This window comes from Schistocerca nitens, chromosome 9, assembly GCF_023898315.1.
Source record: "Schistocerca nitens isolate TAMUIC-IGC-003100 chromosome 9, iqSchNite1.1, whole genome shotgun sequence".
NCBI lineage: Eukaryota > Metazoa > Arthropoda > Insecta > Orthoptera > Acrididae > Schistocerca > Schistocerca nitens.
In genome coordinates, this window is record NC_064622.1 from 335,654,160 (window position 1) to 335,668,255 (window position 14,096).

The window sequence follows — 14,096 nt, forward strand, 5'->3', positions numbered from 1 at the left end:
TGCGGAAACATAGCATTTATTCAATGCAGCTGGTGCCGTTTTACGTTACGTTTTCCATGTTTTTACGAAAAATATCATCCTATAACTTGTACTCGTAATGTTGAATGCGATGATTAATTGTTCATCTTTCGAAAGCCGTATGTGCCAGTCAAAACTTGGAGGTAACAAGTCGCTTTGGGCTTCTTCGAGGTATAAGGGCTTTCTCAAATCATGGACAAGCATACATTTTCAGTATCACTTTATGTGTTTGGTCATTTACTTGTCGACAGTTATGAATATTATATTATTTGCGATGATATAAAATTTTAGGACTGCCAAATAACAGTGTAAATTTAATAAAAATTCATCCGATTACACGTATTTTTCCCATGATATCAATTGTAATACAAATAGTAAAGAAAATGACTGTGTTAGAGGTTTATAAAAAACATCGAACAAGACTCGATCCATCATCCCGCGATTACGGGGCTTGAATGCTAACCACTCGGCTGATGCCGCTTCATGGTAAAAATGAGCACGCACAGGTATATATTTGACGACCGAAATTATCTTGCGATTTTCTCAATAACACTTGAGAAGTACGCGATACTGCTTACACATTTTGTTGTCCTCATGGAGTACTATGAGTGTATGATGTTTGCAGTAAATCCGCATTCCAAAGATTGTGGCCTCCCCTTGTTAGACAAAAAGTATTCTCTGATCAAAAGAAAGTGGTTAGAATAATGTGTTGGCTTCATAGTTGCACATCTTGTAGGCATCTTTTTGAAAGATTGGGAATTCCTACAACAGCCTCATGGTACATTTACTCACTAATGAAATTTGTTCTCAACAACATGGACCAGTTTAAAAACAACAGTGACATTCATGATTATAATACCAACCTATCTTTGGCATAGAAAGAGGTAAAATATGCTACTATAAAAATTTTTGGCAAATTACCAGATGAAATAAAATGTGTAACATACAGCAGTAATAGCTTCAAAAATAAATTGAAATCATATCTCCTGGACAACTCATTCTGTACCACCAACATTTTGGCTGTTGTCACAAACAGCTTTCATCAGGGTAACTATTCAATGAGAGTCCACCCACAAAAGGATGACTACGACATTTCCGTCTCTCTCTCTCTCTCTCTCTCTCTCTCTCTCTCTCTCTCCCCCTCCCCCCCCCCCCGCCTCCCCCCCCCCCCCCAATATGTGCCTATCTCTGATGTTTCTCTTCCACCCTCATGTTCACTATCACCATAGATATTGTTTACACTTTCAGTTATAACTCATTACTTTTCTTACCTGATTTCCTCTGTCTTAATTTAATGGTTTCTTTAATTGCAACAGCATTGTAGCAGTGATGTTCACTATAAGAAAAAATATTATGTATATATATCTTCTCATGTCATTTGTTTGACATGTCACATATCATTTTGTACACTTCCGTTCACTGAGTGATTGAGTAGATCAGTAAAGATACCAATACAATTAAACTTGTCTGTATATTGGTTAATTCTTTGTTCCCCTCCCTCCACTCACACTATCTCTCTCTCTCTCTCTCTCTCTGTCGTGCGTGTGCGTGTGTGTGTGTGTGTGTGTGTGTGTGTGTGTGTACGCACGAGCATGCTAGTGCGTGTGTAATGTAGAACTGTGTTGATTATATATAGTATATTTATTTTGTAATGATACTGTCAATGTGCACAAAGAATAGGGTACTACTTTTGTTGAACAGAGAGTTTGTACATTCACAGGTGGCACGGCCATTGGACCACCAGGCAGCTGCTATCATAATCCTGACAGTGCAAGCTCAAGACAAGAATGCTGAAGAGATGATTGAGCAGCAAGTGGCCACAGCAGAAGTAACTATCTACGTTCAGGCTCATTCTGATTCCAACCCTGTCTTCACCATGTCTGGATGGTCACATATAAATCCAGTTATAAGGGTTAGTTGAGAAAGCAGCATGTAAATCTTTAACTTATTGTTACTTTTAACCACATCTACTTATGCAGAATTGTAATAGTGAGAGAATAAACTACCACTTACCAGGTAGATGCAGTCATATACAAGGATCAAATTTGGACAAAAATACTATCTTTCAGAAGCAGAAATTCTGTCTGAACCCTTTCGCAGGGCATAGTGGATATACTTCCAACTTAACATATTTCTTTAACCATTTGAGGAAATATGTTTTACTACTTCTTATGCTTGTGGCATCTAGTGGAAATCTGCTGCACCAGCTGTAGTTTCTGTTTTTTGTGGAATATAGCCTTCAGGACTGCGGGAAGTATATATCCCACCAAATGATGGTGTTTTATTGGAAAGTATATTTACTACTAAAGTAGTTTCATGAAGTGCTTTGGGAAAGGTACGTACCACAAAATTAATTTGTCATTTGTGGTCCTTGGGAAGTATACTTACACCAACTTAAGGGTATCCCAAAGCTTTTTGGAATATGTCTTACCACCTCTGCCTATCCCTGACATTGTATGGTAGTACACTTCACTGGCAACTGCTACAACAATCAGCTTTTGATTGTCATGGGATCACTACTGTTGTTGGAACACATTGTTTCACTTCTGCAATATACATTATTGTGATCTGTGTCAGCTCATACCTTTATGGTGTGATAAAGGTTGTAGGATTGTTTTCACATTGTGAGCAGTATACTTTAATATCGGTAACAATTATTTTTTAAATAAAGTAAAAAAAAGCATAAAATAAAAATAAAATAATAAAAAAATAATTATTGTCAGTTGACCACAATTCTAATAGACAAGCAAAACAATGGTCTTCGCTGAGTTGTTACAAAAAATGCACCCTTGAAATGGTTAAAAAGAGTGAAAAAGACTGAAAAAAGAGAACTGTTCAAAGATCAGTTACAAAGACCACCCATGTCTGTTTGTCAAAAGAGACAGAAAAAGATGAAGTTATCATAAATCAGAGGACAATGGACAAGTCAGCTGTAAGGAAGGATATGCTAGAATTTACATCTAAATATATATTTTGAGGGTACTTAGAATTGTACCACTTGCTAAGATTTTTTCCAATTACAATTGCATGTGAAGCATGGCTTTGTGCACACTGTAATTAGTGTAATCTTATCTTTGTAGTTTCTAGGAGGCTGAAATAGATTTCTAGATTCTCTACATTACAATCATCCTTGAAACATCAAAAGTAAGCTTTCATGGGGTAATTGGCATCTTATCTTCAAGCAACAGCCAGTTCAGGTCTTTCAGCATTTCTGTGATGCTCTTTGTGTCAAACAAATGTGACCATTCATCCTCCCCATCTGTGAATATGAGATGATGATGAGGGGGGGGGAAAAAAACCAAGGAAAAAATGTTTGTTTTGTAAACAACTCGACATAGTATCCTTTGTGGGATATAAATTTAGTCCAGTGATCCTCCAGCTTTTCCATCCCATTGGAAAAATAGATTCTGTGAAACTCTGCAAAATACTCACTGACTGCATCTATCACTTTATTATTGGATTCAAATTTCTTCCCAGCAAGTCAAAGTTTTAAGTTAGGGAACAAGAAGAACTAACTTGTGGCTAAGTCTGGTGAATACGGTGGATGAGAAACCAATTGAAACCCACATCCATGCAATTTTCACCATTGTTATCATTGTGGTTTCAGAAAATGTATTATCCTGGAGGAAGAGCATCTTTTTTTCATCCCAACAAGCGTAATAGTGTCCAATTATGACTCTGCCTTTTTCCAAGACATCTATGAATTATTCCTTAGGAATCGAAAAAGACAGTGACCATCACCTTACCATGTGTCAAAATGGCCTTTACCTTCTTTGGTTCACTGTCACCAGCCTTTGTCAATTGTTTTGACAAACGTTTTGACTCTGGTGTGGAATGAGGGAGCCAGGTTTCAATGATAAGTCACTAATCAGTACAGAAAGTCTTGTGAATTGTGACTAAATGTCTAGACATTGTGCTGATATGTTGGGTCAGATGAACTTATGATCAACTATGAGTAGTCATGGCACCCATCTCACACACAGCTTCTTCATAGTCAGTACTCCATGCAGGGTATTATGTATTTGTCAAGTTGAGATGCCTACAGTCTCAGCAATCTCATGAAGTTTATTTGATGCTCGTAAATCCCTGTATCATGGATTTTGTCAATGGCTTCATTTGCAGTGGCCCTAATTGGATGGCCAAAGTGTGCTTCATCTTCAGTGCTTGCCTGATTACATTTAAATTCATTAATCCAAAAGTAAGAGATCTTCAATGATGGTGCAGAGTCTGCATTAACTTCATCCCATTCAGTTTTGATTTGTACAGCAATCCAACCATTCAAACATAAATGTTTCTTAAGAGCACAAAATTCAGTTTTCTCCATTTTCAATCGAAGTCAACACACTGTCAATTCAGAACTGTGCACTGTACAATTATGATTCTTTATACAATCCTTGGATTATCAACCATGAAGGTGCAACAAAAATGTTCCATTCTTTCATGGATATTTATCAGACTTATCAAACCAACCTGATATGTTCAAATTGCCTGTTAGCCTTACTTGGAATGTGTCAGAAACACATGAGCCATATTCTAATATGAAATATACAAGAGATTTGTATGCTGTCTCCTTTGTAGACTGGCCACATTTGGCTGACATACTGCCAATGAGCCAAAATCTGTTGCCTGCTTTACTTGAAACTGTGCCTGTGTGATCATTTTATTTCATATACATACCAGTTTTTACACCCAGATATTTGTATGAGATGGCTAATTACAGATGTGACTCAATGACTGTGTAGTCATAAGAACCTACTTTACTGGATTTTGTGAAATGCACAATTTTACATTTCTCAACAGTTAAAACATGTTGCCAATTGCACCACAATGAAATCTTATCGAGATCTGACTGGATACTTGTGCCACTTTTTCTTTCAGATAGTACTTCACAATAGAGAACTGCAACATCTGCATCTGTTAATATACATGACTAATATTATGAAAAGGATAGAAGCAGGTTATCAATATTTAAGTAAGTTTGAATGTGGTGTTATAGTCAGCGCATGAGCAATGGGACACAGCATCTCCGAGGTAGTGATGAAGTGGGGATTTTCCCATACAACCATTTCACGGTTGTACGCTGAATATCAGGAATCTGGTAAAACATCAGATCTCTGACATCACTGTGACTGGAAAAAGATCCTACAAGAATGGGGCCAATGACAGCTGAAGAGAATCATTCAGCATGACAGAAGTGCAAATCTTCTGCAAATTGCTGCAGATTTCAATACTGGGCCAGCAACAAGTGTCAGTGTGCAAACCATTCAATGAAACATCATCGATATGGGCTTTTGAAGCTGAAGGCCCACTTGTGCACTCTTGATGTCTGCACAATACAAAACTTGATGCCTCGCCTGGGCCTGTAATCACCAGTATTGGACTGTTGATGACTGGAAACATGTTGCTAGTCAGACAAGTATTATTTCAAATTGCATCGAGCAGATGGACATCTACCTACATCTACATTCATACTCCGCAAGCCACCCAACGGTGTGTGGCGGAGGGCACTTTACTGGTATGGAGACAACCTCCTGAATCCATTGATCCTGCATGTCAGCAGGGGACTATTCTAGATTGTAGAGGCTTTTTAATGGTGTGTCACGTGTGCAGTTGGACTGATATGGGACTCCTGATACGTCTAGACACTATTCTGACAAGTGACCCATACGTAAGCATCCTGTCTGATTATCTGCATCCATTCGTGTCCATTGTATATTCTGACAGACTTGGGCAATTCCAGCAGGACAATGTGACACCCCACACATGCAAAATTGCTACAGAGTGGCTCCAGGAACACTCTTCTGAGTTTAAGCACTACCGCTGATCACCAGACTACCCAGACATGAACATTTTTGAGCATATCTGGAATGCCTTGCAACATGCATTTCAGAAGAGATCTCCACCCCCTTGTACTCTTACCAATTTATGGACAGCCCTGCAGGGTTCATGGTGTCAGTTCCTTCCAGCACTACTTCAGCTATTAGTCTAGTTCATGCCAGATTGTGTTGCGGCATTTCTGCCTGCTCCAGGGGTGGGGGGACTGAGCTGAATTATGCAACTGTGAGACATAAGAATGGAATATTGGTTGATAACTCTCATAATGCTTAACAATAAACCGGTTTGATGCTGTAAAAGTAGATAATACTTCATTTAAATTGTTTTTGTCTGACACATTTTTATCACAGATCAGAGTCCCAGAGGAGCAGCCTATTGGAACAACTCTTCTTATGCTGTCAGCAGTGGACCCAACTTCTGGTCGACCTGTTACACGTTTTGAAGAAATAAAACAAGATGTTGCACAACAAACTTTCAGTATTGGTCTGCAGTCTGGAAATGTTGTTCTTAACAAAAGATTGGATTATGAAACCCTTGACAATAAGGTGAGGCACTGTCAAAGAAAGGTAACTTTAAAATTTTGTACAGCTTGCAATTATTGTCTTTCTTCTCCCAGCAGAATTTCCTTGGAACGTATGTAAGTGAAACATAGAAATGATCAGTCTACAATTTTAGTACATGTACATGTACAGCCAGGAGACATGCATGTAACACAAAATTGCATCATTATTTGCATGTGGAGTGAAGAACGACATCAAAAATTTTCTTCATTTATTAATTCAAAAGATAATGCAGATTAACATAAATAAAAGAATGCTGTAACATAATAATCGAAATGTCTTGCATTATGAGGTACCTATATGTACAACCTCAGGCTTAGTCTATATGACAATGATGGCTTAAAAATTTGTAGGTAGCAATTTTTTGTCTCTCCAAGGTGTACGTTAGTGTTACTGATAATTGAACAATACCTGCAGTATGGAATGGTAGTATGGGGAAACTCAAAAATTTGAGAAATGAAAAGGGTGTTCACATTACAAAATAAAGCAGTCAAAATCGCATAAAATTCTCTCCTTTTTCTTTGTTAATCTCTTTCATTTTTATGGTGTCCTTTAAGATTCGGCTTTTGCTTCCAGACCCTTACACACTCTCCATCCAATAAATTTTTTTATACATTATTGTTCATATTTCTCACAAAATTTGTCACCATTGCATATCTCATATCTTCTCTCATTCAGGTTTAAACAGATGTAGATTGCATAAGTTATGTAGAGAAGAAGGGCTACATGGTATAGACTAGCACAGAGAGCTGCATGAAACTACCTGTGGAAATTAGATTTTATATTCTCTGAATTTACTTTTTTTGTGATTCTAAACCATAAATTTGTAGCCCCTGTGAAAAACCCATAAGATCAATGCTAACAATTCCCCAATTTTACATGTCTTCCTATTAAGGTTTTCCTCTATTCTAAGGTCTTACTTGATGTCTCACTTGACTTCGTCACATTTTCTACCTATTGCTGTTTCATGTGACTGAACATGTTATAAGTGGCTCAAAAGACATATAGTTTGCACCATAGGTAGTGGTAGAATTAAGGGAATATTTTAGACCGTTGTGGAGAGGGAAGATGTGGAAAGAAAATGCTTACTATGATCTGTGTTACTAACACAACTTACAACATTTTGCTTCATCACACAGTTATGATATAATACTGCTAGGTTGCAGCAGTAATGGAAAAACAAGACAGTCAGTGCGGGGGGCCAGCCACCACCTTTTCTTGTGCTGTTTATAACTCACTCTCATCTTCTTGCATGTATTTCTGATGTACTGTATTCAGCAACAATATCAATTGTCAATCTTTTAAATTCAAACACTGAGTATCGAAGAATATGCTCATTCATAATTGAGGAAAAATTGCCAATTTCCATCTAGGGAGCTCTTGTTGGCTGGCTACGTGTTGTCACTCGATAACCAGCACAACCACTACACCACATTAACACCCATAAAATGAGCTCACCTATTGGATGTGTGGAGAGGGGGATTTTCCCTTCAGTGGTAGGAGTGCAGGTAGGGGCGAAAGAAATTTGTGAATTACTGAAAATGTACTTTTTTTGCAGATGATGTGCTATGACAGAGATGTCACATGGAAATAAAACAAAGGTTTTGTGATGGCATGCTTCCTCTCACGTAACCACTTAAGTGGATATTTTATGTCCATGCACCTGAGCCACATTCAGTAACCCCCCCCCCCCCCCTCTCCCTCTCCCCTCCTTCCCCCAGGCCCTCTGAATTGAGTTAAACTAAATTTTGTTTGACTCTGTAGGATTATATGGTGTACAGTGAATGTACATTTAATATAGCATGTGCCAAAAATGCAAAAACTTTCATTATCACATACTTCCTAACTATTGTAACATCATTGATTATAATTAACAATATTTACACATTTAATGTGAACATTACTCATCAACACTGTAAAATTCCTTTTCCACTAGATAGTCTGTTAAGTTCTTTGAAAATTTAGTGTCATGTATGTTGTCAAGCAGCATTTTAGGCAGACTTCTTAGTAATTTGATACCTAACTAATGAGAACCTTTTTCAAGCATTGTCAGTTGGTGGGGTATGCTTAGTATGTCATTCTTCCTCCATGTGTTGTGAGTGTGTACACTGCCATTTTTAGTCGACTCTGCATTATCTTTTGTGACATACACTCCTGGAAATGGAAAAAAGAACACATTGACACCGGTGTGTCAGACCCACCATACTTGCTCCGGACACTGCGAGAGGGCTGTACAAGCAATGATCACACGCACGGCACAGCGGACACACCAGGACCCGCGGTGTTGGCCGTCGAATGGCGCTAGCTGCGCAGCATTTGTGCACCGCCGCCGTCAGTGTCAGCCAGTTTACCGTGGCATACGTAGCTCCATCGCAGTCTTTAACACTGGTAGCATGCCGCGACAGTGTGGACGTGAACCGTATGTGCAGTTGACGGACTTTGAGCGAGGGCGTATAGTGGGCATGCGGGAGGCCGGGTGGACGTACCGCCGAATTGCTCAACACGTGGGGCGTGAGGTCTCCACAGTACATCGATGTTGTCGCCAGTGGTTGGCGGAAGGTGCACGTGCCCGTCGACCTGGGACCGGACCGCACGGATGCACGCCAAGACCGTAGGATCCTACGCAGTGCTGTAGGGGACCGCACCACCACTTCCCAGCAAATTAGGGACACTGTTGCTCCTGGAGTATCGGCGAGGACCATTCGCAACCGTCTCCATGAAGCTGGGCTATGGTCCCGCACACCGTTAGGCCGTCTTCCGCTCACGCCCCAACATCGTGCAGCCCGCCTCCAGTGGTGTCGCGACAGGCGTGAATGGAGGGACGAATGGAGACGTGTCGTCTTCAGCGATGAGAGTCGCTTCTGCCTTGGTGCCAATGATGGTCGTATGCGTGTTTGGCGCCGTGCAGGTGAGCGCCACAATCAGGACTGCATACGACCGAGGCACACAGGGCCAACACCCGGCATCATGGTGTGGGGAGCGATCTCCTACACTGGCCGTACACCACTGGTGATCGTCGAGGGGACACTGAATAGTGCACGGTACATCCAAACCGTCATCGAACCCATCGTTCTACCATTCCTAGACCGGCAAGGGAACTTGCTGTTCCAACAGGACAATGCACGTCCGCATGTATCCCGTGCCACCCAACGTGCTCTAGAAGGTGTAAGTCAACTACCCTGGCCAGCAAGATCTCTGGATCTGTCCCCCATTGAGCATGTTTGGGACTGGATGAAGCATCGTCTCACGCGGTCTGCACGTCCAGCACAAACGCTGGTCCAACTGAGGCGCCAGGTGGAAATGGCATGGCAAGCCGTTCCACAGGACTACATCCAGCATCTCTACGATCGTCTCCATGGGAGAATAGCAGCCTGCATTGCTGCGAAAGGTGGATATACACTGTACTAGTGCCGACATTGTGCATGCTCTGTTGCCTGTGTCTATGTGCCTGTGGTTCTGTCAGTGTGATCATGTGATGTATCTGACCCCAGGAATGTGTCAATAAAGTTTCCCCTTCCTGGGACAATGAATTCACGGTGTTCTTATTTCAATTTCCAGGAGTGTATAATGTAGTTTTATATACGTACAAGGAGGAAACAGATAAAATCCCTAGCCTTTTGAAGCAGTTTCAGCATGTTTCATGAGTCTTTCTTCTTAATGTGATTCTGACTGCTTTATTTTGTAATGCGAACACCCTTTTTATTTCTTGAATTTTTGAGTTTCCCCACACTACCATTCCATATTGCAGGTATTGTTCAAAGAGTCCATGGTATACTGTGCACAATCTGTTTGTCTGCCTACTGTGCTTGCTACCTCATTATAAACATGATGGATCTGAGTTTCTTACAGACAGAATTAATATGTTATTTCCATTTCAACTTGTTATCTACAGTAATACCTAAGAATTTAGTGGATTTTAGTTCTTCTAGTCTTGTTTCATCCACCTCTAAACCCATGTGTACTGCCTTCTCCTTATTTGTGAACACTGCATACATAGTCTTTTTTAGGTTTATAACAAACTCATTTTCCAGGAGCCACTCAGCAGCTGTGGTGTTTGCAGATATGTATGCTCTTCTCTCAAGCTGTGCCACAGTTTGGCCATTGTTCAGTATTGTCATGTCATGTGCATCCAATAGTTTCGCCTCTTTCTCTTCAACATCTATGTCAGTAACACACAGATTAAACAGCAATGGCCCCGTTATCGATCCCTACAGCACTCCATATCTGATGGTTTGGTTTTTGAGTGATATGAATCCCCTATTGATACATATTGCTTCCTATTGCGCAGGTATGATTGTATCCCCTTCCCTGCTTTCTCTCGAATACCATAGTTTTCCAATTTTCTTTTCAGTATTTCATGATAACAATGTCAAATGCTTCAGAGAGATCCAGAAACATTGCAGATACAACTTGTTTTTCCTCTAAGGACTGAAGGATAGTATAATGTATTCGACTGGCAATTGCTGATTCTGTAGATCTACTCATCTTAAACCATGCTGTGATGGTATGAGAATGTTATATTTGTCCAGATAATTAACTAATCTATTATAGACCTACATAAGCATTTCCAGGATTTTTGAGAAACCTGATATCAGTAAAACTGACCTATAGTTGTCCAGGTTGTCCTTATCCCCTTTCTTGTACACTGGTATATCTTCAGTTATTCTGGAAAAATTCCGTCTCTGAGAGTGCTATTTGCTGTGCTCAGCAATGGTGAGATTATTTGCTCACTTACTAGGTTTATTATATGATTCAATATTTTGTCATAACCAGTTGATTTCTTGGACTTCATTTTTCTGTATAGTTTTCCTCAGTTCATCTTCTGTGACTGGTTTCAAAAACATGGTTCTGCTTGATTTTTGTGATAACGTAGTGACCTTATTTTGTGGACTATTTATTTCCAATTTTAAGTTTTCTATGAAATTTATATAGTTGTCATTGAGTATATTAGCTATTTCTTTGCAATCTGTAACCACTGTCTTGTTTGTTTTCATAGACCTGCTATCTGTTTTTTTGTTTGATCCAGTCTTTTCCTGTTTTTCACCATTTGCATTCCAAGTTTTCTTTGTCTTGTTTCTTGAGTTCATTATGGTAGCATTAATTGCTCTTAATTTTGCCTCTCTTATTATTTTTCTATACTTCTTTTGTAGCATTTTATAATTTTCAGCTTCACTCCTCCGTCTCAGATCCTGCAGCTTCTTTTGCAGTTATATTATTTCACTGGTAATCATTTTGTCTGACCCTGCACCTTTTCTTGTCTCTTTACTTTGGGGAATGCAACATGAAAATGGTGTTCAATTGTTGTAACAAATGAATAATATTTTTCATTTACATTTTGCACCTGTAGGGCTTCATTCGTGGCTTCTCTGCTTAATATTTTTCTAAAGATGTTAATATTTTGTTCACTAATGTTCCTGACATCTTTAATTCTTGTTTTGGCTCAGATATTATATCCTTACTTCTGCAGAAGCAGATCAACTGTCCATGATGATCAGAAATATTTGTTTGGACTACATGTGACTCATAGTTGGACCTACTAATAATAGTAATGATGTTGTCAATAACTGTCTGAAATTGAGAAATCACTCTTGTTAGTGCAGATATTATTGTCTCCATATTGTATTGTATTAACAATTCTTCAAAATCTTTTCTTGGTTTTGATGCTTTTGCCATGTCAGTATTGAAGTCTCCATGTATAATATTTTTCTTCATATTCATTCTTCATAAGTTGGCCAAATTTCTTCAGAAAGATGCTAATATTGCCACTTGGTGATCTGTACATACAAAACAATCTAAAGTCATCAGTCTCTACACCAGTAATTTGAAAGTATGTTTCTCTATATATAGGTAATCTTTACTGTTTGCAGTCCTTAGGTGCTTTTCTGTTTTAATATATACGGAAACTCCACCACCTTTATCTTTAGACCTACAAAAGTAACTGGATAAGATATAGTCCTTTATTGTCAAGTTAGCTATCTGGGTTTCAGTTAGACCTTGTTGGCTCATGCATAGTATGTCTGGTTGTATTTCACTTAGGACTACTTCTGCTTCTAGTTCCTTGTTACTAGTGTATTGAATATTCTGATGTAATGCTTTTATATAACTTTTCTTTTGTTGACTTACATGTTGTGGTCTGCATTCTGAGAACACATTCTGTAATCCCTCCTTTTTGTGTGGTGATTTTATTTTGCTTTTTCAGCTGAAGCAATTCGTTTTTCACCTCCAATCAGGCCGTATTGGTTTCCCTTTCTTCTGATTATTTTGCAAATATCTGTAAACATTCTGCTGAATGTTACAGACCCTAATCTGTTTAAATGCATGTCATCCTTTCTGAGGCAGTTTTCATTCAGAAATTAGTATGGCTCTATAAAAACATGAGTAAATTAAAATTCTCCAGTTGTTTGTTGCATTGCATGGGAATCTGTGTAAGGGGATGAGAAGTAATCTATTTTATAAGGAGTTATAAAGTCCTGTTGAATCTTCAGATCTTTGTAACACTTTCTCCATCAAATTTTAGTTTAAGATTAAAATAGTAGTTTTCTCAGCACCTCTTCAGGTCTTGGCAGACATCCATTCAGCTTTTAATTTATTTGTGGTACTTGATAGGTCTATCGATGTTTTTGTAGAGTCATTAGCACTCCTATGAGAACAACACAATCATTCCTTGTCAGGTCAGAGTATTCTTAATTAACACTCACAGTAACACTGTTGAAATTTGCTCCCAGGTGTACAGTGCCAGAAATGTGAACACTGTTGTTAATATAGTTTATGAATAATTTTGGTAATTTTTTGAGCATTACTGGTGCCAAATAGTTTCACTTTTTTCTGTTGTAGTTTTCCACTGATGAAAACTTGTTCACTGTGTATTTAGCATATACTTTTGAAAACACATTATCACATGTGTCTTGATAGACACTGACATTATTGCACAAAGTTGATATGTTTTTCACAGTTTTATGATGATTATAACTCATGTCTTTTGATGAGGTACACTGTGTAGAGAGAATCAACATGTCTGTTTTCTTTACACTAAATTTTTGGTTACGATCTTCTAGTAATGGAAAGGTGTGTATTTTATTTTCCAAAAATGTGTAGTTATTCTTCACAGAAGAATGTTTCTGGTGTAGAGCAAACATATCATGTTTAGGTAAATTGACAATGGAGAGGGGAGAAAGGAAAGGAAAGGAAAGGAACTCGTGATGTCAACTGCTTTGGGACTTTATGTGGAGTCAGCAGCACCTAGTGAAAATATATACCTGCTTACTAAGCCGTAGCGTTGACTAGTGTGCTACCTGGATACAGTGTGTATTGCTACTTCACCAACAATCTCAGTACGCCCCTCTGCCGACCCCCAGTCCCACCTAGCACCAACTAATCACAGTTTACATCCATTGACTCAATGCTCACCTCTTAGAGACTCCTACAGGAGGTCAAATGTGACTGTGCATTTGCACTGAAGGTGGTGGATATTTTAGCCCATCAAAGTAATTCATTTATATGAATGCACAGTAGCTGGCCTTTCGGACAGCCTGTGACTTGTCATTCCTATTAACTGCAGGCCACAGAATCTTGTGGACAGACATATCCATCAAACCCACTGAGAACAAGCAAGCCACAGATAGAAATATCTGTCATGTGCACTTAAAGGGTTAAACTGTTGTGAATACCTGAATCAAAAATAGA

The 14,096-nt window shown here is 38.9% G+C and overlaps 1 protein-coding gene across 1 annotated transcript in view; it reads left to right on the plus strand.

Moving 5' to 3' along the window:
- The window catches only part of LOC126203300 (cadherin-23), a 420,699-nt gene that overhangs the window by 337,568 nt on the left and 69,035 nt on the right, over positions 1-14,096 (plus strand). Inside the window, exons 15-16 of the mRNA XM_049937557.1 lie at positions 1,739-1,930; positions 6,204-6,398. Of these exons, the coding sequence (XP_049793514.1) occupies positions 1,739-1,930; positions 6,204-6,398 (387 nt within the window). The remainder of the gene's footprint in view (positions 1-1,738; positions 1,931-6,203; positions 6,399-14,096) is intronic.